The sequence below is a fragment of the Radiomyces spectabilis genome (genome assembly GCF_025331425.1).
Source record: "Radiomyces spectabilis strain NRRL 2753 chromosome Unknown BYT42scaffold_8, whole genome shotgun sequence".
Lineage (NCBI taxonomy): Eukaryota > Fungi > Mucoromycota > Mucoromycetes > Mucorales > Radiomycetaceae > Radiomyces > Radiomyces spectabilis.
The window spans coordinates 1,511,464-1,529,776 of NW_026251933.1; the positions used below are offsets into that span (position 1 = coordinate 1,511,464).

Genomic DNA, 18,313 nt, shown 5'->3' on the forward strand with positions numbered 1-18,313 from the left:
ACAATTTGTGAGTAATGTTATGATGATCAAGGTTCATCGATAGTCGGATTTTGCACAAGGTGAGATCATTCGCACATTATCTTCTGCATCAGGGCACAAGTGGGGTGCATCATATCGTAACTGATACTGCAACGGCACGTCATCGGACTTTTTTTATTCTGCGTCGAGAGTAAAATGCGGGCAGCAGCTGCTCATTCGGTTCTGCCGTTTTTGGTTATCTTTGTTCGGAATCAGAAATGCCGACACCATGTTGGAATCAAACATTCGCATTTCCAATTCGGATAAGGGATCTGATGATAAGAAATACCCGGTGATATCTAATAAAACGACGCAAAAAGTTTTTTTTTTTTTTTTTTTTTTTTTTTTTTTCATATGAAACAAGCATGACTGACTGATGAAATAGCCATCATCCACTGTTTTCTTCGTTGCAGAATTTTTCATCCTAAACAGAAAATTTTGGCCACAAGAAAAGCTTAACATCGTTGGAAGAACACACCTATACTGGGATGATCAGAGAAAATATTTATATTATGATATTTGCATATTTTGGATTCAAGTGTACAGGATGTGCCTGAAATAGGTGTGAAACAGTAAAGTAATTCATAAGCACCAAATGGAGGGGAATATCCCCATAAAAAAAAGTAGAAGGAAAATGACTATGTACTACAAAATAAAGTAAATGGACATAAAAACAACGGAAAGCAAAGAACGAAAATTAAATCAAGTCAATTAGGAGTATGAGAGGAGAAGAGAGGAGAAAAAAAATAAGAAAAAGCGGGTGGTATCGTGTGGTAGTTTAGGCAACCGAGGGCGATGTCATATGGAAAGCATCACGCACCGTGTCATCGTCAAGGAATTCATTCAAGGTTGTCCCGCTTTGTCCCGTCAAAGCTTCCAAGTCGCGAGTGATTTCGAAACGTCGACCTGTTAACTTTTGTTGTTGTAAACCCCACATCTCCAAAAGGAATACAACATGATCTTCGTTGCCGAGGCTGTCACATAGAATCTGTTTCAGAGCGGTCATGTCCATCAAATTGAAAGCCACGTCGCGTTTGAGACCAGTCAAAACCCTTGCGCTCACTTCTTGCAGTGTGAGTAATTGGGGCCCCGTAATCTTGTACGCATTTCTGCTGTGACGTAAAGTGGGGGAATACGCAATGCAAGCGGTCGCACGTGCAATGTCCAGCATGTTGGAAGTCTCGACGGTGATTTCCATGAGTTTGGTCGGCAATGGAAAGGCATTGTGCTCGGCAATATATTTGCCAAACACCAGCAAATGTTGATGCATGATACCGGGATATCTCAAAATAGTAACTTGACTGTTGTCAAATTCGCTGCGCAGATACGATTCGATCAGCATGAATTGATGTCGATAGGAGGTGGGATCATCATGGCTCAACGAATGATGGGAATGCATCACTTTGGAAATGGGATCCAAAGGCGAGAAAGGAGTAAGGAAAATAATATGATCCACGTGGGCTTCCCTGGCAGCATCAATGAAACTAAAATCACCACCAAGAAAAAAAAGTTAGTTCAAATTTGGTTGAGTCAGTCCGATAATGGAGTTTGATGGCCATCACAGAAATCAGGAAGCAAACTTACGCTTTGCCGTAGGGATACGCATTACTTCGCGTCATACGGACACTAAGAGGATCGACGAGAAGAACGAGTTTGGTGACATCCTTCAAAGCCTCTACAGCAGCTTGATGGTCGTTGAAGATATCAAAGGCGACGAGTTTCGCCCCCAGTTGGGCCAGTGTTTGTGCTCGCGCCGTGGTGGCATCTGGCAGACCGGCATACACCGGGTACCGCGGAAGATGGGAATATTTTTCCGGCAATTGAAGCAGCTGCTGCACAACAGCAAGTCCTTTGTCGCCATCGGTGCCCGAAACGAAAATGGGACCTTTGCCAGAGCTGGATCGCGTCATTGAATTCGATAGAAATGATGTAAAGATGAAAGAGGATAAGAAAGTGGAATAGAAGTGTAAATAAAGAAAAAAAAATCAGAAAGAATGAGGATCAGCAAGGAACTCTTTAAATTGATTTACAAATCTTTTAGCTCTCTTTTTTTGTCTTTCGGAAGTAACCAATAGATTGGGTTTCTGTTATCATTACCAAATAGGGTAGGCCGAATGCGCTTCCCCTTTTTACTTTATTTGACGATGGAGTTTCTATGTAGAGTGATTATTATGCACACTTGCGACCCAATAAGATTGCTTATCTTATCTATGTGCTCGTTATTTCATACATGAACAAGAGTTTTTCCCTTGATTTTCTTTTCTCCGAAATGAAAAAAGCCAACAATTGTAGAACGTCAAGACAGGAACTAATGATACCTCTCCCCTGCTTTATCACGGTGGATCATTCTTTTCCCTTTTTTTTTCGCTACGATATGTGTCGACTATTCTTTTTAACCTCTCCACGTCCCCCCCTTCCCACTTACACGGTAAACATGATGACCTTTTTTCGCAGCCAACAATGATGTCAAAGAAATCACTGTTTAACCTCTTTTTTCTAGTTCAAAATGGATAAATAAGATTCCATAGTAAAATAAGGTTTTGTTACGTTGGTTTTCCTAAAGTAACAGAAAATCGTCGTCATGACAAGAATCATCTGTCACACATTTTGTGTTTGACAAATTTGACTGGCAGGCTCAAGCCAGACGAACCAAATGTGGCCGTCCACGCAAGCCGTTTTTCGGTCCCCGACAAGCAAGCCAACAATCACGTGGACGCCATTTTTTTTTCGTTTCTTTTTGTTTCTCTCCTTATTCATTATCATCATGGCCTCCGAAAACAAAAAAGCCTTGGTCTTTTCTATTCTTGATTTTCTTCAAAAGTCGTGCGAAGATGGTACCATCGGGCAAGATGAAGCTGAAGGCGTCGAAGGTAACTTTATAGTGCGTGAATGTGGTCAGATGGGGATGGACAGTAAAATACTTACGTTTTCGTCTGTGCTCGTCATCAGTGGCCATGCAATGTATAGGTGAAGCATTTGGTGTGGATCCCACCGATGCTGCCCAGAAAGAAGCTTACAGCACCAAACCTGCCACTTTGTTGTCTATTTTCGAAGTGTATTTGAAGACCAAGTCCAAGTCAAAGGGTCAGGTACGCGCACGCTCGAATCACAAACGGACGACCGCAACCCAACGTGCCAATGTACTGAACATTAAATGAATGTTTTCCTTTAGACGGCTGCATCCTCGTCTACTGCCTCTTCCGCTCCTGCTTCTGCTGAACGTAAGTTTATGATGAATGATGCGCGCACGATGTACGTGAAATCCTAATTGTTGGTCTTGGTTTTCTGTTGCATCATTTCATATTTTCCAGCTGTGGTAAGTGTATTCTTTATTTTTTTCTTTTTCTTTATCTTTTTTATGGCATCTCTCGACGAGGATCGCCAAGTGGTTTGACTTGGTGAGTTTCTAAATGCGGAAATAGAAGGAATTGTCTGAAGAAGACATCAAGAAAGCCGACGAATTGAAATCCGCCGGTAACCGCAAGGTGGCTGAGCGCAACTATCCTGAAGCCATCAAACTCTATACGGAAGCCATTGCCATCAATGGCTCGCAGGCTGTTTACTATGCTAACCGGTATGCGGTCTTTTCCTTTGCTACATGCTTTACTGTGAGGATAGTGATGGGGAAAGAGTAATGCTGACTGTGTCTGTGTTCTTGTAGTGCTGCTGCTTACAGCCAGCAGGGAGATCATGACAAGGCGGTGGATGATGCAAAGAAAGCCGTGGAAATTGATCCCAAGTATAGCAAAGGTTACAGCCGATTAGGGTAAGACGGATTTGGCGGTGAATTTGGGAGTCACGGGTTATTCACCAATACCCAACTCTGCGTATAGCCATGCTCTGTTTTGCCAAAAGAAGTTCGATGAAGCTGTGGCAGCTTATGAAAAGGGCTTGGCTTTGGATCCCAACAACACCACGATTCAGAATTCTTTGATGACAGCCAAGGCCAAGGCTAGTAACACAAGCATGGAACGATCAATTCCTGAAGTCGGAGAAACTCCTCGTTCGGCAGGCGGTATGCCTGATCTTGGTTCCTTGTTGAACAACCCGGCTTTGATGACCATGGCCCAGCAAATGATGCAATCGGGCGCTTTGGATAACTTGATGAACAATCCCGACGTGGCAAGAATGTACGTATCCACTTTATATTTGTGAAAAAAAAAGGCGCACAGATCGATTCCAATTTTTAACGTACGATTTTTTTTTCATTTTTAGGGCTCAGCAAATGATGGGTGGTGGCGGCGGTGGACTGGCCGAAATGATGAGAAACCCTGAAATGATGGATATGTAAGTAGTTTGTCTTTAACAACAAAAAAAGAAGAAGAAAAAAACTTCCGTGATCTAACGCTGATGACTGGAAAATAACAGGGCACGTCAATTCATGGGTGGTAACAACAGCGGCAACAACAACAGCAACAGTAATAATCCGAGTAACAATCAGTAATTGGAAATAATGGATTTTGTGAATAAATTTGGATTGTGTATCAGCAGTGAAAAAAACAAAAAAAAAACAGAAATACATCGTCATGCCGCAGATGCCTTTTGGATATTGTGGGGAAACAGCTGACTTTGAGAGAGAAGATTATACATTGCCGAATGCGGGCGGCAAATATACCTATTGACTAAGCGCTATTCGAGGATTTTTGGCTCCACCTTATATACTCGTTATTCTGTTGCAACAGGATCTTCCCATTCATCTTATTATTATTTCTTCATTTTCCCATGCATTCCTTACAAGATACCCAACATCAGTTTTGCCAAGCATTAGCCATTGTTCGCACATTGCCAGACGACGGTCCACTGCAACCTTCCGCGACCGAAAAACTCCGTTTCTATGGACTCTACAAACAGGCCACTCAAGGCGATTGCACTCTTTCTCCACCACCGGCCACGAACAAGATTCAATACGCGAAATGGTAAAGACAACTTCGTTTCCCTTTCCCTTTCCTATTTGTGCCTTGGAACCTTCTCGCTGACAATTGAGCGCCCAAAATAGGAAAGCTTGGCAAACCATGAAATCTCTAAATCCAGTCCAAGCGCAGAAACTCTACGTCAACTTGCTGGCCAAATTGCTGTTGGAGGTAAAAAGAAAAAAAAAAGGAGTCGTATTCATGTGAAGCCGAGAAATTGCGAGTCGAGTTTTAAAACTTTGAGAGCTATCTTGTAGTTTATTGAAGACCATCCTGAACACGATCAATATGTGGAGTTTCTTCAATATTTACAATTGGACGATCTATTACCAGGTAACTGATGTTGCATGATTTTTCTCGCTTATGCACTCGTTAGACTGGTCGTCTCATGCATCCCTTTTTTTTTCTTGGCCCTTAATTCTTTTTGACGTTACCACTTGCAGACGATGCATGCATCGACAGCGAAAACGATACTGAATCTCCACCAGCGTTTGCACCGGTTGCAATCGATGAGCCGTTACTGAAAATGGTCACCAGTCCTTCCACTCAATCCACGTATTCCAATGGTTATCCTGTCACACCGCTCATGTCACCTGTTTCGCGCCACATGGACCCTTATATGATACACATTCAGGGCATGATGGACGAGTTTAGTTATATGGATCACAGCAGCGTGCAGAAAAACCTTGAATTTTCCAAATCGCCGCCGCCCTCCACCGCATCCGTGTCGCAGTATGCAGTACAAATGCTGCAAGACGATGTGGCATTATTAGCGCAAGAAATCGATGCATTACGGCAAACTATCAAACAACGGGAACGACGAAGACGCCAACTGCGGTGGACGTGGGTTCGATTCCTTAAATCCTTGGTACAACATGCAGTCATCAATTCTTTCCTGGCATTTGTGATTTTCTGGTGTCTTTGGCGCCAGCGGTCACCTATTGCTTATACCATTATTGGTTATATGCGGCCCAAGGTCAAGCAGATGCTTCGGGTCATTGTCCATTCGATGCTGCATTGACATAATAAATCATCTCGCTTACTGTTTTCCATCTCTTTTTTTTTTTTTGTAATGCTTTTTAAGGGAAAATCGATCCGCGTAAGGGGTCGCTCTTCTGATTTCTGGTTCCTATTTTTTTTCTTGATGCATTTGATTCACCCCACAGTGGTGAATATCACGTCTGCATGAGTATAAAAACAGGAGACAATGGAGTTTTTGAAAAGCCCATTATTTTTTCCTTTTTATTTGTTTTTTTCTTCTACATTTTTCAACCTTTTTTTCTTTTTTGTTTCTCTGTCTTGCGCTTTTTATATATTACCAGCCATTGCATCATGACCCAATGTCCTGATTATGCCGAGTAAGCTTTTTATTATCTCTGATATGTTTTTTTTCTTTCAATTTTTGGTTGACCTTTTGTATGACTATGCCTGAACAGATATTCGAAGCATTTTCATGATCCTGGCAGTGGTGGCGCTTTGAATCTTCCTTTTCAACGACCGATGGAAGCTTGTCGTCGATTCACTAGCAGCGTGATTGAATCTGTCATTGATACCGTTACAGCTAAAGTAGAGTTTTTGTCATTTGGCCTGCACGCAATCATGTGGTAACCGCCACCGCACAAACATAAGAAGTAATGAAATCATTTCTGCTAGATTGCAGATTTGGATTTGGCACGATTGTTCACCAATGCATATCCTAATACACTTGATACCACCATTGCGCAAGTCGCATGTCTCAATACTACCCGAGCTTCATGTACCCCATTATCCTTCGTTATTACAGGTGACATCAACGCCATGTGGCTTCGAGATTCTGCCAACCAGCTGTTACCCTACCTCGATTATGTGAAACAAGATTTATCTTTGAAGCGTCTATTCCTCGGAGCCATTTATCTTCAAGCACAATTTATCAATTTGGACCCTTACGCAAACGCTTTTTCCGAGCCTCGATCTCTTGCGGTCGGCAGTATGGGAAAGCGGGCAGTGCACTTGAAGCCCGGTGGTAAGCGAGCTGGAGCGCGTACCTGATTTTCTTTCATCGGCATTTGAATTTAATTTCACTCCTTGATGCATCTGTTAGTATTCGAGTATAAATGGGAGGTCGATTCATTAGCCTCCTTCTTGGGACTATCATATCAGTATTGGCACGCCACAGGAGATGATACATTTGTCAACTCGACCTCATGGATGACAGCAGTGGAAAGCGTGATCAAGGTCATTCATCAGGAACAAGAACCAACATTTGACAGTGTCACTGGTTCGTCATCGTCTCTCCATACGTGCAGAGTCTTTAGTTCGATGCAGAGGATAATTTTATTTACAAAAACTTTTTTTCTGCAGGTACTCCCTTACCTACGTACTACACATTCTCGCAAACCACCGACCGACCAACGGAAACCCAGTTTTTGAACGGTCGCGGCAATCCTACCCGACGGACCGGGCTGATCAAGAGCCTGTTCCGACCTTCGGACGATGCTACTATCTTTCCCTTTTTTATTCCTGGAAACGCCATGATGTCGGTCGAGCTCGCTCATCTTGCAGAAGTACTGGAAAAGAGTCGGTATGGAAACAAGATCCTTGCCAACGAGGCCAGTCGATTATCCACAGAAATTAGAAATGCCATTTACAAGTACGGCGTCGTACGTCACCCAGACGTCGGAGAATGCTTCGCATGTACGTTAATCAACCCTGCATGAAATGGTCTTTTACAGTTTCAGTCTAACGCAACGCCACACGCAATAGATGAAGTCGACGGTTACGGCTCTTCGTTGATTATGGATGACGCCAACGTACCTTCACTTCTATCTCTGAGTTGGTTGGGATTCGTGAACGAAACCGATCCCATATACCAAAACACCCGGCGGTTAGTTCTTTCCAATGCAAATCCCTACTATTTCTCGGGACCTCGAGGTGCTGGCATTGGCGGACCTCATGTGAGTTTGGAGAAAAAAAAGTACTTTTTAGTTGTAAAGACGACGTGGGACTAACGGAGACGTCTGGCGCAGGTTGGACTCAGCCACGCTTGGCCAATGTCACAGATTGTTCGTGTAAGAGGAGAATGATCAAGCGGATTCTTTGGGGCTACTAGCTAACATTTCATTTATCAGATCTTGACCTCTACCAATGATACAGAAATTATTGAAGCGTTAAAAATCATCCTTCATTCGACGGACGATACCGGGCTAATCCACGAATCCTTTAATGTCTTTGATGGTAATGATATGACATGGACACATATATGCACTCCCACACGTACGTATCAATGTTTATCATCTCATGTATTTGTTTTCGTTTGACAGATGATAATCCATACACACGTTCATGGTTTGGTTGGGCCAACGGTTTGTTTGGACAAGCGATACTCAAAATTTACAACGAAAGGCCGCATATACTTTCGACTCACTTTACCTAAACCAATGAAACCCCATTTCAGCAGCTTTTGTCAACATATACGGCACAGGTCATTGTTTGCAAAAATCCCATCTCTGTAATAAACTGTAGATCCACATTTTGTCACTTGTCCGTTGTTCATTGTCCTTTTCACGCAACATAATAGTATACCACACACCGCGAGCCATGTGCAGACAGAGTACGTGTAACGAGCCGAAATTGGCACATGTTTGAAGGATATTGTTATTGGATGCATTTGAATGTGGCAAAAGATGAATGCAAGCATATGAGGGTGTTTACTGGGTGGAAGAACATCAATGTCGGTTACGGCTAAAGTAGGCTCGTTCTTGTTTTTCCTCTTCAGCAATCTTAAATAATCGTGCGGTCAAGGACGTGGTCGGAACAGAGTTTGTCGAGACGGTGGTCTGCCAGAAGTCTTCATCGTTTGCCTATATCATCAATCTTAAGGACCTGCAAACGCCAATCTTTTTTCTTTCATACATTCATTACGACTTACACTAGCATGTACAGACATTCTGTTGGCATCGTGACGGGGAGCCAACTGCGCTGTTGCGTTTACTCGAGATGGGATGGGCGAGGCATGAGATCGTGGATTAATGTGCTGCGATAATGATTGACTTCGAGCTGGCGACCCAGCGGAAGATTGTCGACGATGTGAATTGGATGGATCATTCCAATAATCCGCTTTTCCGTTTGAATAGATGGATGCCCTGTCTTCTCGGGACTTTATGATAGCCGTTCGTAACCTTGTGTTTGCACTGGGAGTAGATGCAGGCTTTTGAATTCGACCGCTGGATGGTGACGAAGGAGAGGGCTAAACCAGTGTCAATTTTTAGTTTCAAAACGTTTCACCAACGGGAGAATACAGCTCGCGACTTACAATGATATAAGGGGTCAATGTATGACCTATATATTGGATTGTTACTGGATTTTGATCAAATGTAGGGCTGCTTTGGATCTGTTGATAATTTGATTGCGGAGACACACGATGATCTGGAGAAGACTCGGCAGATTTCGGTTCCAGAGCCGTATCTTCACCATAGATCTCTTGCCATATAGGATTGGGGATGGTCGAACCATCAGGACATCTACAAGGCAGATCAAAGAGTGACTCAGTACAATGTTGGCTTTGCAAATAACCACCCATTTTTTTCATACCTGATCAGACGTGTGGATCTTAGCCGCGTTCTGGATGTATCATTGATATCCTGGAGGGAAGGCGAATAAGAAACTGCACTGTAAGAAATTCTTCGCATAGACTACCAGCAGTAGAATACGTTAGTAAGAGTAAACCAAGACGTATTCCAATAGGACTTACCAATCCATATGGCGTGTATCGAACGGGCGTGCGGCTGTGGGGCGACGCTGTCATCCTTGTTTCAGGAGATCTTGAATTCGCACGAGGGGACCTTGCGCCAATTGTAAAGCGTTTTAAATGACGAGACAGCTGGGTACGGGGAGTCTCTGCAGAGTAACGTGAAGCGCGACGGGTCTCCGAGTCCGGCTGTGAAAGAGACAGTCGATCACGTCTGCTGCCACGATCGACATCCGACAGAGGTATTCCCTGCGGGACATTGGGCGAGTGTACTTCGTGTGTCCTCTCATCCGGAGAGAATGCTGTCTGTGCGTTTGAAGAATCGGGGTAAGGTGAACGGACAATGGAAACTCTTTTTTTGTCATTGTCGTTCATACGGGAAGACAATTCCGAGGCCTGTCAGATCGACAAGACGTTAAAAGATAACGTATACCACAATTGCACATTTTTGCATCTCACTTACGGTCTTTAATACATCGTTCAAACTATGCTGCAAATTTTCTAAGCGCTCGCCTTCTTCCGTGACACGGTGTTGCAACGAGCGGCCTGCATAGCTGGCGTGCAACGGACGTTCAGCCGTTGCATTTTGTTGCAAAGTATAGCGGCGAAAGGAGGTGGAGCTGCCAGCAGCCGAATAACGATACTCTTCCTGGTTATCGATAGGTTCAAGTACACTCGATCGTCTACGTTGATATATCAACTGGCGATACTCGTCAGCTTCGATGGTGTAAGGACTGTGTTCGCCGTTCCGTTGCCCACGAGAAGGCGTATCCTCCTCCTTCTTGTATGAACCTTGATCATGATAAGAGTCTTGATGGATATGAGGAAACTTTTCTGCGTATGGACTCGATGCGTGATAGTTTTCTTGATAGGTGCCATCGGTATGTGATACTGGACTGTAGTTTCTAATGCGTCCAGTCGTATAGGATATGGAATTTTCGTGTTCTTCATTGGGTTGATCAGCAGCCACCCCTGTGTATTCTGAAACTGCTAAATCGACGTGTTCTCGTGGCTGGTCATTCGCGGAGACAGCCCCATAGGATTCCGATGGATAGTGTTGGGAGGCGCTATCCATGGATGGCGTTCGTGTTGAAGGCGTAGCACCATGTTCCAAAGAGGGAACCGATTCTACACATACCCAATTAGCTCTCTAGAAAAAAAAATTGCATAGAGATATATCTGAAAGTTATATTATTTCTTACCACAATGCGTTTGCGGCGAGTTATCCACAAGAGACTTGCGATAGCGCTCTGTGCGTGACCAGTGATCGCTGCTATGGCCAACCGCACTGAGACGGCTTCGGCGCGGTGAATTTTCGTGAGCGCGTTTTCTGATGCGTTGCTGTAAATAGGAAAACCGTGGATCAGTTCTGGGCCTTTTTACTTTAGTTGCTCGTTTGAGGTTACCTTGGATGAACGTGGGCTCAATTGGGTCCATTGTGAAACGGAATCGTAGAATTTGCGAAACTCGTGCCTAGCAGTAAACTGGGATCGCTGGAAAGCTTCGACAAAAGGCGACAAAGGCCCAGGGGAATTCGTTACATTTTCAGGTCCACCACTGTCCACAAGAGTGGATTCTAAGGGACCGTGAATATGGCTGGTTTGGGATGGAGCACGAGTGAACATGGGCAGTGAAGAACTCCAATGGCGAAAAGGGTCAAAGACAAAGGAGAAGAAACGAAAGCTTTGGGAAACCCCGCCATACAAAGTATGGGAAATCAAAGCCACCAAAAGACGCGTCAACACGCACTCTCATGCAAGCATGACCATTCCTCTTTTACGCGGAAAAATAAACATCAGTGACAGAAATTGCAATTTTGCTGCTTTGTTTACCCATTATCATATCATTTCCAACGCCTTTTTTGTGTCCATTGTGTGGTTCACACATAATGCGCTTGTATTTCGGTGTTTCATTTTTCCATTTTTATTTTCCTTCCTCCTGTTGAAAAAGGGAAATCAGTGATCATTCGAGCGTATCCAGTGCCCAACAGATGCAAGCAATATGTCGTTACTTTCCAAATCATTAATTAGTTCTAATGACAAGGGATTATTAACATAAAGTTCTCATACATGACAGTAACAAACACGTAATCGCCTTGTTGGAACTTTGATCTACCGTATCCTAACGGAAGATAATGAGGACCATAAATCAAAAAAAGCGCATAATAACAAGTCGGTTCATGCATCTCTATTTCTATCAAGTCCTGTGAAAGAGGTAAGCTTCCGTCTTTTTTTTTTTAAACTTGTAGCTTTTCATCATTTTGGGGCAACACATAATTTTATTGCCATTTTGGCCACCAAGTAAAGACAGTGCCGTGTTAATCGGGTGTATCGCCACATCTGAGTATCGACTTTGTTTGACTCTAGTGTCGTCCAAAGAAAAAAAAAAAAAAGAGTCAAGTATCATGTGGTGAATACTTCAATAACTGATATATAAAGTAAAAGTAAACACCAATGACCGAGTTGAGAATGCACAAATCAATCTTTTTGCACACAACGATCGCCTGCCTTTTTGGAGAATTTCACCAAAAATAGGCTTTTTTTTATCTATTATGGTAATAAAGCTATTCTTTTTCTTTTTTTGCTGACCCAATATGGCATATGATATCATGAACGCTGTAGATAACGATGTATCAGGATTCCAATGATTTTTTTATGGAGAGTCGGTGAACATGACAATTAAATAACGAGAACAAAAAAGGTATATAAATTACAAATAGACAAGAAAGGGTTCTAGATTGTGTTAAAAATTAGAAGACCGTCGAACATTACATGGAGAAACCCAAGGTAATCAACACAGCAGCAAATGCCAAGACATTGGGACCCAAGAGAGCGCCGGCATTATCGACCGATTGCGTTGTGACAGAGTCATCGCCCGCGGGAGCAGAGTCACTGCTGCTGGGATTCGTGTTGGAGCTGGGGCTAGAATTGGCATTGGGGTCAGCGGAGGAGGCGGGTGACGAAGACGGCATGGCGGGTACAGAAGAACTTGAGCTAACACCGGGAGCAACGCCACCTTGACCGGTGCTGTCGGAAGGTTGGGCATTAGTAGATGGATCAGCAGTGGCAGGAGTATCAGGTTGAGAAGGGTTACTGTTGCCGGAACCATCTTGCTGACCGGATGAATCGCCAGAGCTGCCAGTGCCATTATTGCTGTCATTGCCGTTGCCATTATCGTTGCCAGTAGCGCTGCCGTTACCTTGACCGTTGTTACCGTCATTTCCACTGTTGCTGTCCGATGAATCAGATGAAGAATCAGCGGTAGGCTGAGTGGAAGAACCATCCTGGGTAGTGCTGCCGGTAGGATGTTCATTGTCCTTTTTGGAAGTGCTGCTGCTGTCGTTGTCGCTGCTGCTGCTGCTTGAAGAATCGTCATCTTTGGGGGGCGTGCTGGTGGGTGCCGCACTCGATGTGGTGGAGGAAGGAGTAGAAGAATTGTCGTCCTTATCCGAGTCATCACCTTCGTTGGTCGAGGTGCCAGAGCCCGAACCATCCATGGGACCACTGTAATCACCAGGAATGATGTGAGCACAACCCTTTTCGGAAATACCACGGTTACAGTTATGGCTGTCATTCTATATATTTTTTGGTCCACAAATGGATTAATAACCTTAATATAGGTATTCTGACATCATCTTCTTGTTTGTGTACTTACACAGCAACGAATACAGTAGGTGTTACCGGAAGGTTCAATTAGATTGACATAATAGTCCCAGCCAGCACACGATGAACCGTCGGGAGCTTTGATGTCATATTGACCACCGTCATCTTTGGGGTCCAGATTGGCCTTCTTGGGATCAATTTGACCCGTTACTTGCACATACTCATCGGTGGCGACAAAATGAGCTGATTGAATAAATCCGGCAGGGATTTTGCCGGCGCTGTCCGCTTTAGGAGTGTTGCCCATACAAAAAGCATTGGCATTCCATTCGGTATCGGCAATGTTGCGATCGCTGGAATCGGTGGGTGGCAAGAACACGCAAAAATTGGTCGAGTCGACAATTTGAGCGACTTGTTTATCTGCGGCGTGAGCGGTAGATGCAATTAATGACACCGAGGCAATAATACTAAGAGCGCGGAAAAGCATTGGATAACGATATATAATGGATAGCTTTGTTATTGAATAAAGTAGAGCAAACTGGGCAGATAACCACGACTTGCTAAAAGGAAAGGAAAAAAAAAAAAAGAGAAACAGCTATTGTTCTATCGTTTGTCCAAACGGGCGACTTATAAGGCTTTTTTTTTTGTCCTTGCTAATTGATTTATGGAAGAATAGAAATAGTAATGGTAGCACAAACCAATGTTGTACACAACTCGCGACGGACAAATGTTTCAATGAACTACTTTCGACAGAGAAAAAACATTGCCCTTTTTCTAACCCATTGTTTTTGCTTTTCCAGTCGTTCCCACACTGGATCCATGCTAATTTTGTCGCCTAAACCCTTTTTCAACATGCAGATGATGCAAAAAATACTGTTCATCATGCGTTGTAGACGTTAAAAACCTTAATTTGAAGATCAAAGGTTTCTGATTTCCGCGTACAAAAAAGTTGCCATCTTATTTTTAGACCTCATCTGAGTTTTTCCTTTTATGGTGAATTATCTCCTGGTGAAAGGACCCTTGACGTTCATTTGCCATTCCATGCTATTCGTTTTTCTGTAACGTCTGCTTTGCTTTTGCAGAAAATTGGGAACATGACATTACACTCGTAAAATTTTTTTTATTAACATCACCAATTTCTACAACCATCTTTTACTGTTTGAGTCTTGGCAATCGTTTTGTTTGCCCCGCACGCGCATCCAAATTGGCATATTTTATTGGCCCGATGTTTTTGATTTCATTCGCTCTTGCAATAATATGAAACATTATTTGTCTCAAATGAAAGACTTATTTTTAAAGTTAGGATTGCCGGAAATAGTCCATGCTGGAAAATGGGAAGTATAAATATGGCATTTTTACCATGTTCGAAGAATGTTTTTCTAAATCATAACGAATGAGATAACTTACGGACTTGTCGAATGACTCCCCCATCTGAGCAGGAAAATCCCCCATTTTACTTATCTATAGACCATTCATCAAAACGGGAAGGTCACGGCTTTGGCTTTGGAGTGGCTTTTATTATCGTCACCAGTTGGACCGTCCACTTGCCAAAAAAAAAAGGATGCTCTTTTAGTCCCGTAAGACCCGGCTCAATTGATAAGTAACACATATGAAATGAGAAGAAATTCCTGAGTTCCGCGCATGGGGCTTATCAAGTAATAGGCAAAAAAGTATTGAATTAACGATGGTGATCGGCTAGTTGTCAAAACCACGGTGGACTGGTAATTTTGGGCTTTTCTTGCTCCGCCGCAATATACAGCACACACCGCTTAATTCTGTCTCTGTTTCTTTTGATGATCGCCGTCGCGTTTTCTATTAGCCATTTCCACATCATACAGGCAACAAATGGTGACAGGTACCATACACGGCCAAGCACATGCATCTTGGAAGAATTCGACATTGCAATGGGATAAGTACATGAAAATGGATGATGTGTCGCATTATATTTAACTAGGCTACCCATATCGAAGATACATGTCGCGATGAAACACGCCGGTGATAGCAAGAACCGCTTGCATTGATAGAGCATACATCACGGAATCTCTATAAATGGCTATTCTATTATGATGGCCACCTTCAATGGCAATAAAACGGTAAAGAAAAAGACAATTTTAATTTTATTTGTCTTTCTAACAAGGTATATAGTCTATTCCAAAGAGGTTTTAGCACCCATGATGGCTTGCAAGTTAATCTCAGCCTATTGTGATACCATAATAGGTGAAGTTTAGCGTAGTGGCTGGTAACTTGTAACAAGTCTTTCATCATAGTTGCACTCTCCATGCTCCGCTTCAAACAATGAAAAAGTTTCAACGAATTATACTTTCGCTGCACAACTGTAGATCCCACATTACGCGCCCTTTGATGAAACATCATCAAAACTATAATCGTACAGCGCATACTGTATGCGTTGAGTAAATTTGGGCCATATGTATCCACTAATGTGTACGTATTCGGTTGAGCATCCATATGAATAGCCTGGATCCATTATTGAGCAATATTTCCGTCATGTTTGATAAAAATGAAAACTGAACTGTTTCTCGACCTTTTTCAACGATTTAGAGTTTTCTTGGAAATTTTATTTAGAAACTGGTGCGTTTCAAAGATAATGAGCGCATCTGACGCGATGACCTCAATATTTCGTGCCTTTGGCGTCAGACTGAAAGAGAACATTCATAGAGATTGGCAGACGCAGAACCCTGCCTACAGAGCTCACAATGGGTTATTCAAAAACGCATACCGGGATCATGGAATGTAAATTTTTGTGAATCAGTAAAGAAGTTGCCATTTAAAACGAAATGCACTGCGAGCAAGACAATCGAAGACGTTCTTATTGTCGCTTATTGGATTTGCATGATTCAAACCCCACGATTTCCGCTGTCCTTCCAGCAAACATCAGCCTTTCAGTGTGTCCAGTATGAGATTTCTTTCTCGCGGTTTCTCCCTCTTGCGACCTTTATTTTAAACCAGTCGTTATTATTTGAAAAGTAGGGAATAGCTCGCCAGAGTCATGCCATCGATAAAAGAAGTAGAAAGCGACATCGCCAAAAGCGCAAGGACGGACATCCCGATGGCACTGTAACGTTTGTCCATTGTTTCAATATTTTTACCATCGCTATGGTTTCCGACCAAGATCGCGGAGTTCTACGTTGTTTGATATATATGCCAAATCTTTCTTAATCGCTTAAGAAAGCAATGGATACGCATTCGATGATTCTTCGGATCAACCACAGGAAATCATGCTTATGGTTTTTGTTGTAGCCAAGTTCATTGCACTTCGTTGAGGCATCATCTCAACAACCATTGCTACTGCTTTTGGATCCACACATTGGAGGTTCAGTAATAAGCAATCTTGGTTCGGTTTCTACGATAGATGATTATCTGGTAGACGGCAGCCAATATTGAAAAAGTATTCTTCAACGGCCTATTATCTCTGTGATACCAATTGCAACGGATAATAAATCTCCGAGAAAGCTGTATTCGCAGTGCTTCTTTGTTCAGGCATAAGCCGCTTAGTTGACGGCTTCCCGCAAAAAAGTAGCACTGGTAGTTGCAGGAACGCTCATCAGCGCATTTCTACTTGCACGAACAAGTCAAGCATGTTTCATAAAACATTGAGATTTGTCACGATTGTATTGAAGTGCATTGCAAATATGGAATGATACCAGAGCTTAGACAATGCATTCATAAAGATGCATTTTCGTAAAATATTGCACCGATTGGGGTTTTCACGGTTACCCATTTTCATGGTGACTGCAAAATACAGACCCAAGAAAGGAGTAGCTGGGGCAGAGATCGGTTGGATCTATGAAAACTGGGGACAAATATTAACCGGACGATCCTCTTTTTTTCAATGACACCATTCATCCTATTGAGAAGTGGGTTCAGGGTTTGGAATACAATGAAGTACACCAGTTCTGAAGGTCACTGATCGCGATGATTGCGATGATCCCTAGGCCAAGCGAGTGAAATGAGTCTCCTTATGCATATGAATCAAGATGACTCCCATCCCGTCCGATCAGAGCGTCAATATGCGATCGATGGCGATCCTATGGCTCCTCAATTTGACAGCCGTCGAGGCTTTTTAAGGAAAGTGTTTCAGTGTTTTCGAGAAGCTTAGTAGAAGCAGGGATCAGGTGATGTGAACCGAGTGAGTATCTCGATTACTTATTGGGGATAACGAGCGCGAGAATGATCGGCTTGTTTATCATTCCTATTATGTGTGCGACTTGTTCCTTAGTGATCCAAGACTTCCAAAAACCTTATATTGACGAATAGGTGATGGGTATTACATAACAAAGAGTCACAATATTGGCCAATATCATGTGTCACGGATCAAATTCAGTCAAAAGTCTAAAAAGTAGTCATCAGTGTCGATCGCCGAATAAACATATTCTACATGATCAGCATGACAATCGTACTAAAAAGGGAGAACCTTGTGTGGAACTGCAGACAAACCATTCCTTCCATGGACTGTGTGCCTACCAGGTACGGACTGAAAAGTAAGGCCAGTCTCAGACAGTAAATTGCGCAGAACATATGCAGGGGGTTTTCCATCCCTCGAGCTGCATCTTGACAAAGGAGTCTAGGCACATTGTCCGGGGCCAAGCACGAAAAGTATGTTAATGCTGAAGATCTAGGAGTCGACGCAAGGTAAACAATAGGTTTCTGCAAGAGAAAAAAAAATAGGTTCCTCAGACCAGGTCTTTGGTTTTGTAAATTGATAGGGGATTCAAAACCGAAAATGCGGATGACTGATTTTCAATCGAATCATTGACATAACGATTTGAATTGCAAGCTTTTACATTGTCTTTTTCCCTTTTATTTTTTTGGCAACATTGTGTTGTCACCAAGAATACATTTAACACATGACCTGTATATTGAGCTTTTCCTTGACAGAGAAAAAGGAGATGCGACAAAAAGGAATTATGGAATATATTTCCCAACGATGCAGGCCTTATTACCTTTTTTAGACGTCCTTCATGCATGCAGTTTAAGCTACGTGATGTTGCTCAGCGAGCATCCAAACCAAGAATATATGAAACTTGTTGCACCTTTGGAGA

At 42.9% G+C, this 18,313-nt stretch overlaps 7 protein-coding genes across 7 annotated transcripts; 4 read left to right on the plus strand and 3 right to left on the minus strand.

Annotated features, from left to right (window-relative positions):
* Positions 1-369: 369 nt before the first annotated feature.
* BYT42DRAFT_574627 (uncharacterized protein) lies at positions 370-1,625 on the minus strand. Its single transcript, XM_051568871.1, has one exon. The coding sequence runs from the start codon at positions 1,415-1,417 to the stop codon at positions 797-799; it is 621 nt and encodes a 206-aa protein (XP_051422569.1). The 5' UTR covers positions 1,418-1,625; the 3' UTR covers positions 370-796.
* Positions 1,626-2,766: 1,141 nt separating this feature from the next.
* BYT42DRAFT_574635 (uncharacterized protein) lies at positions 2,767-4,510 on the plus strand. The gene is made up of 9 exons (XM_051568872.1): positions 2,767-2,888; positions 2,968-3,107; positions 3,191-3,239; positions 3,304-3,308; positions 3,441-3,592; positions 3,680-3,784; positions 3,852-4,148; positions 4,234-4,305; positions 4,387-4,510. Exons 1-9 carry the CDS (start codon positions 2,783-2,785, stop codon positions 4,460-4,462), a joined length of 1,002 nt encoding a protein of 333 aa, XP_051422570.1. The 5' UTR covers positions 2,767-2,782; the 3' UTR covers positions 4,463-4,510.
* Positions 4,511-4,643: 133 nt separating this feature from the next.
* Positions 4,644-5,362, plus strand: BYT42DRAFT_386912 (acyl CoA binding protein-domain-containing protein). The gene is made up of 3 exons (XM_051563336.1): positions 4,644-4,934; positions 5,015-5,099; positions 5,186-5,362. The coding sequence occupies exons 1-3, from the start codon at positions 4,741-4,743 to the stop codon at positions 5,267-5,269; spliced, it is 363 nt and encodes a 120-aa protein (XP_051422571.1). The 5' UTR covers positions 4,644-4,740; the 3' UTR covers positions 5,270-5,362.
* BYT42DRAFT_574639 (uncharacterized protein) lies at positions 5,139-5,978 on the plus strand. Its single transcript, XM_051568873.1, has 2 exons — positions 5,139-5,261; positions 5,372-5,978. Exon 2 carries the CDS (start codon positions 5,455-5,457, stop codon positions 5,947-5,949), a length of 495 nt encoding a protein of 164 aa, XP_051422572.1. The 5' UTR covers positions 5,139-5,261; positions 5,372-5,454; the 3' UTR covers positions 5,950-5,978.
* Positions 5,979-6,260: 282 nt separating this feature from the next.
* On the plus strand, positions 6,261-8,340 carry BYT42DRAFT_615183 (DUF1237 domain-containing protein; the record flags this gene model as incomplete). Its single annotated transcript, XM_051571934.1, has 9 exons — positions 6,261-6,286; positions 6,365-6,494; positions 6,582-6,930; positions 7,009-7,185; positions 7,269-7,601; positions 7,671-7,861; positions 7,934-7,975; positions 8,036-8,141; positions 8,228-8,340. 9 exons carry the CDS (start codon positions 6,261-6,263, stop codon positions 8,338-8,340), a joined length of 1,467 nt encoding a protein of 488 aa, XP_051422573.1.
* A 292-nt stretch (positions 8,341-8,632) lies between these two features.
* Positions 8,633-11,279, minus strand: BYT42DRAFT_547099 (uncharacterized protein; the record flags this gene model as incomplete). The annotated part of the gene is made up of 8 exons (XM_051565925.1): positions 8,633-8,767; positions 8,836-9,153; positions 9,220-9,427; positions 9,498-9,598; positions 9,658-10,050; positions 10,118-10,782; positions 10,857-10,995; positions 11,061-11,279. The coding sequence occupies 8 exons, from the start codon at positions 11,277-11,279 to the stop codon at positions 8,633-8,635; spliced, it is 2,178 nt and encodes a 725-aa protein (XP_051422574.1).
* A 1,142-nt stretch (positions 11,280-12,421) lies between these two features.
* On the minus strand, positions 12,422-15,229 carry BYT42DRAFT_594310 (uncharacterized protein; the record flags this gene model as incomplete). Its single annotated transcript, XM_051570761.1, has 3 exons — positions 12,422-13,228; positions 13,309-13,720; positions 15,213-15,229. 3 exons carry the CDS (start codon positions 15,227-15,229, stop codon positions 12,422-12,424), a joined length of 1,236 nt encoding a protein of 411 aa, XP_051422575.1.
* Positions 15,230-18,313: the final 3,084 nt, after the last annotated feature.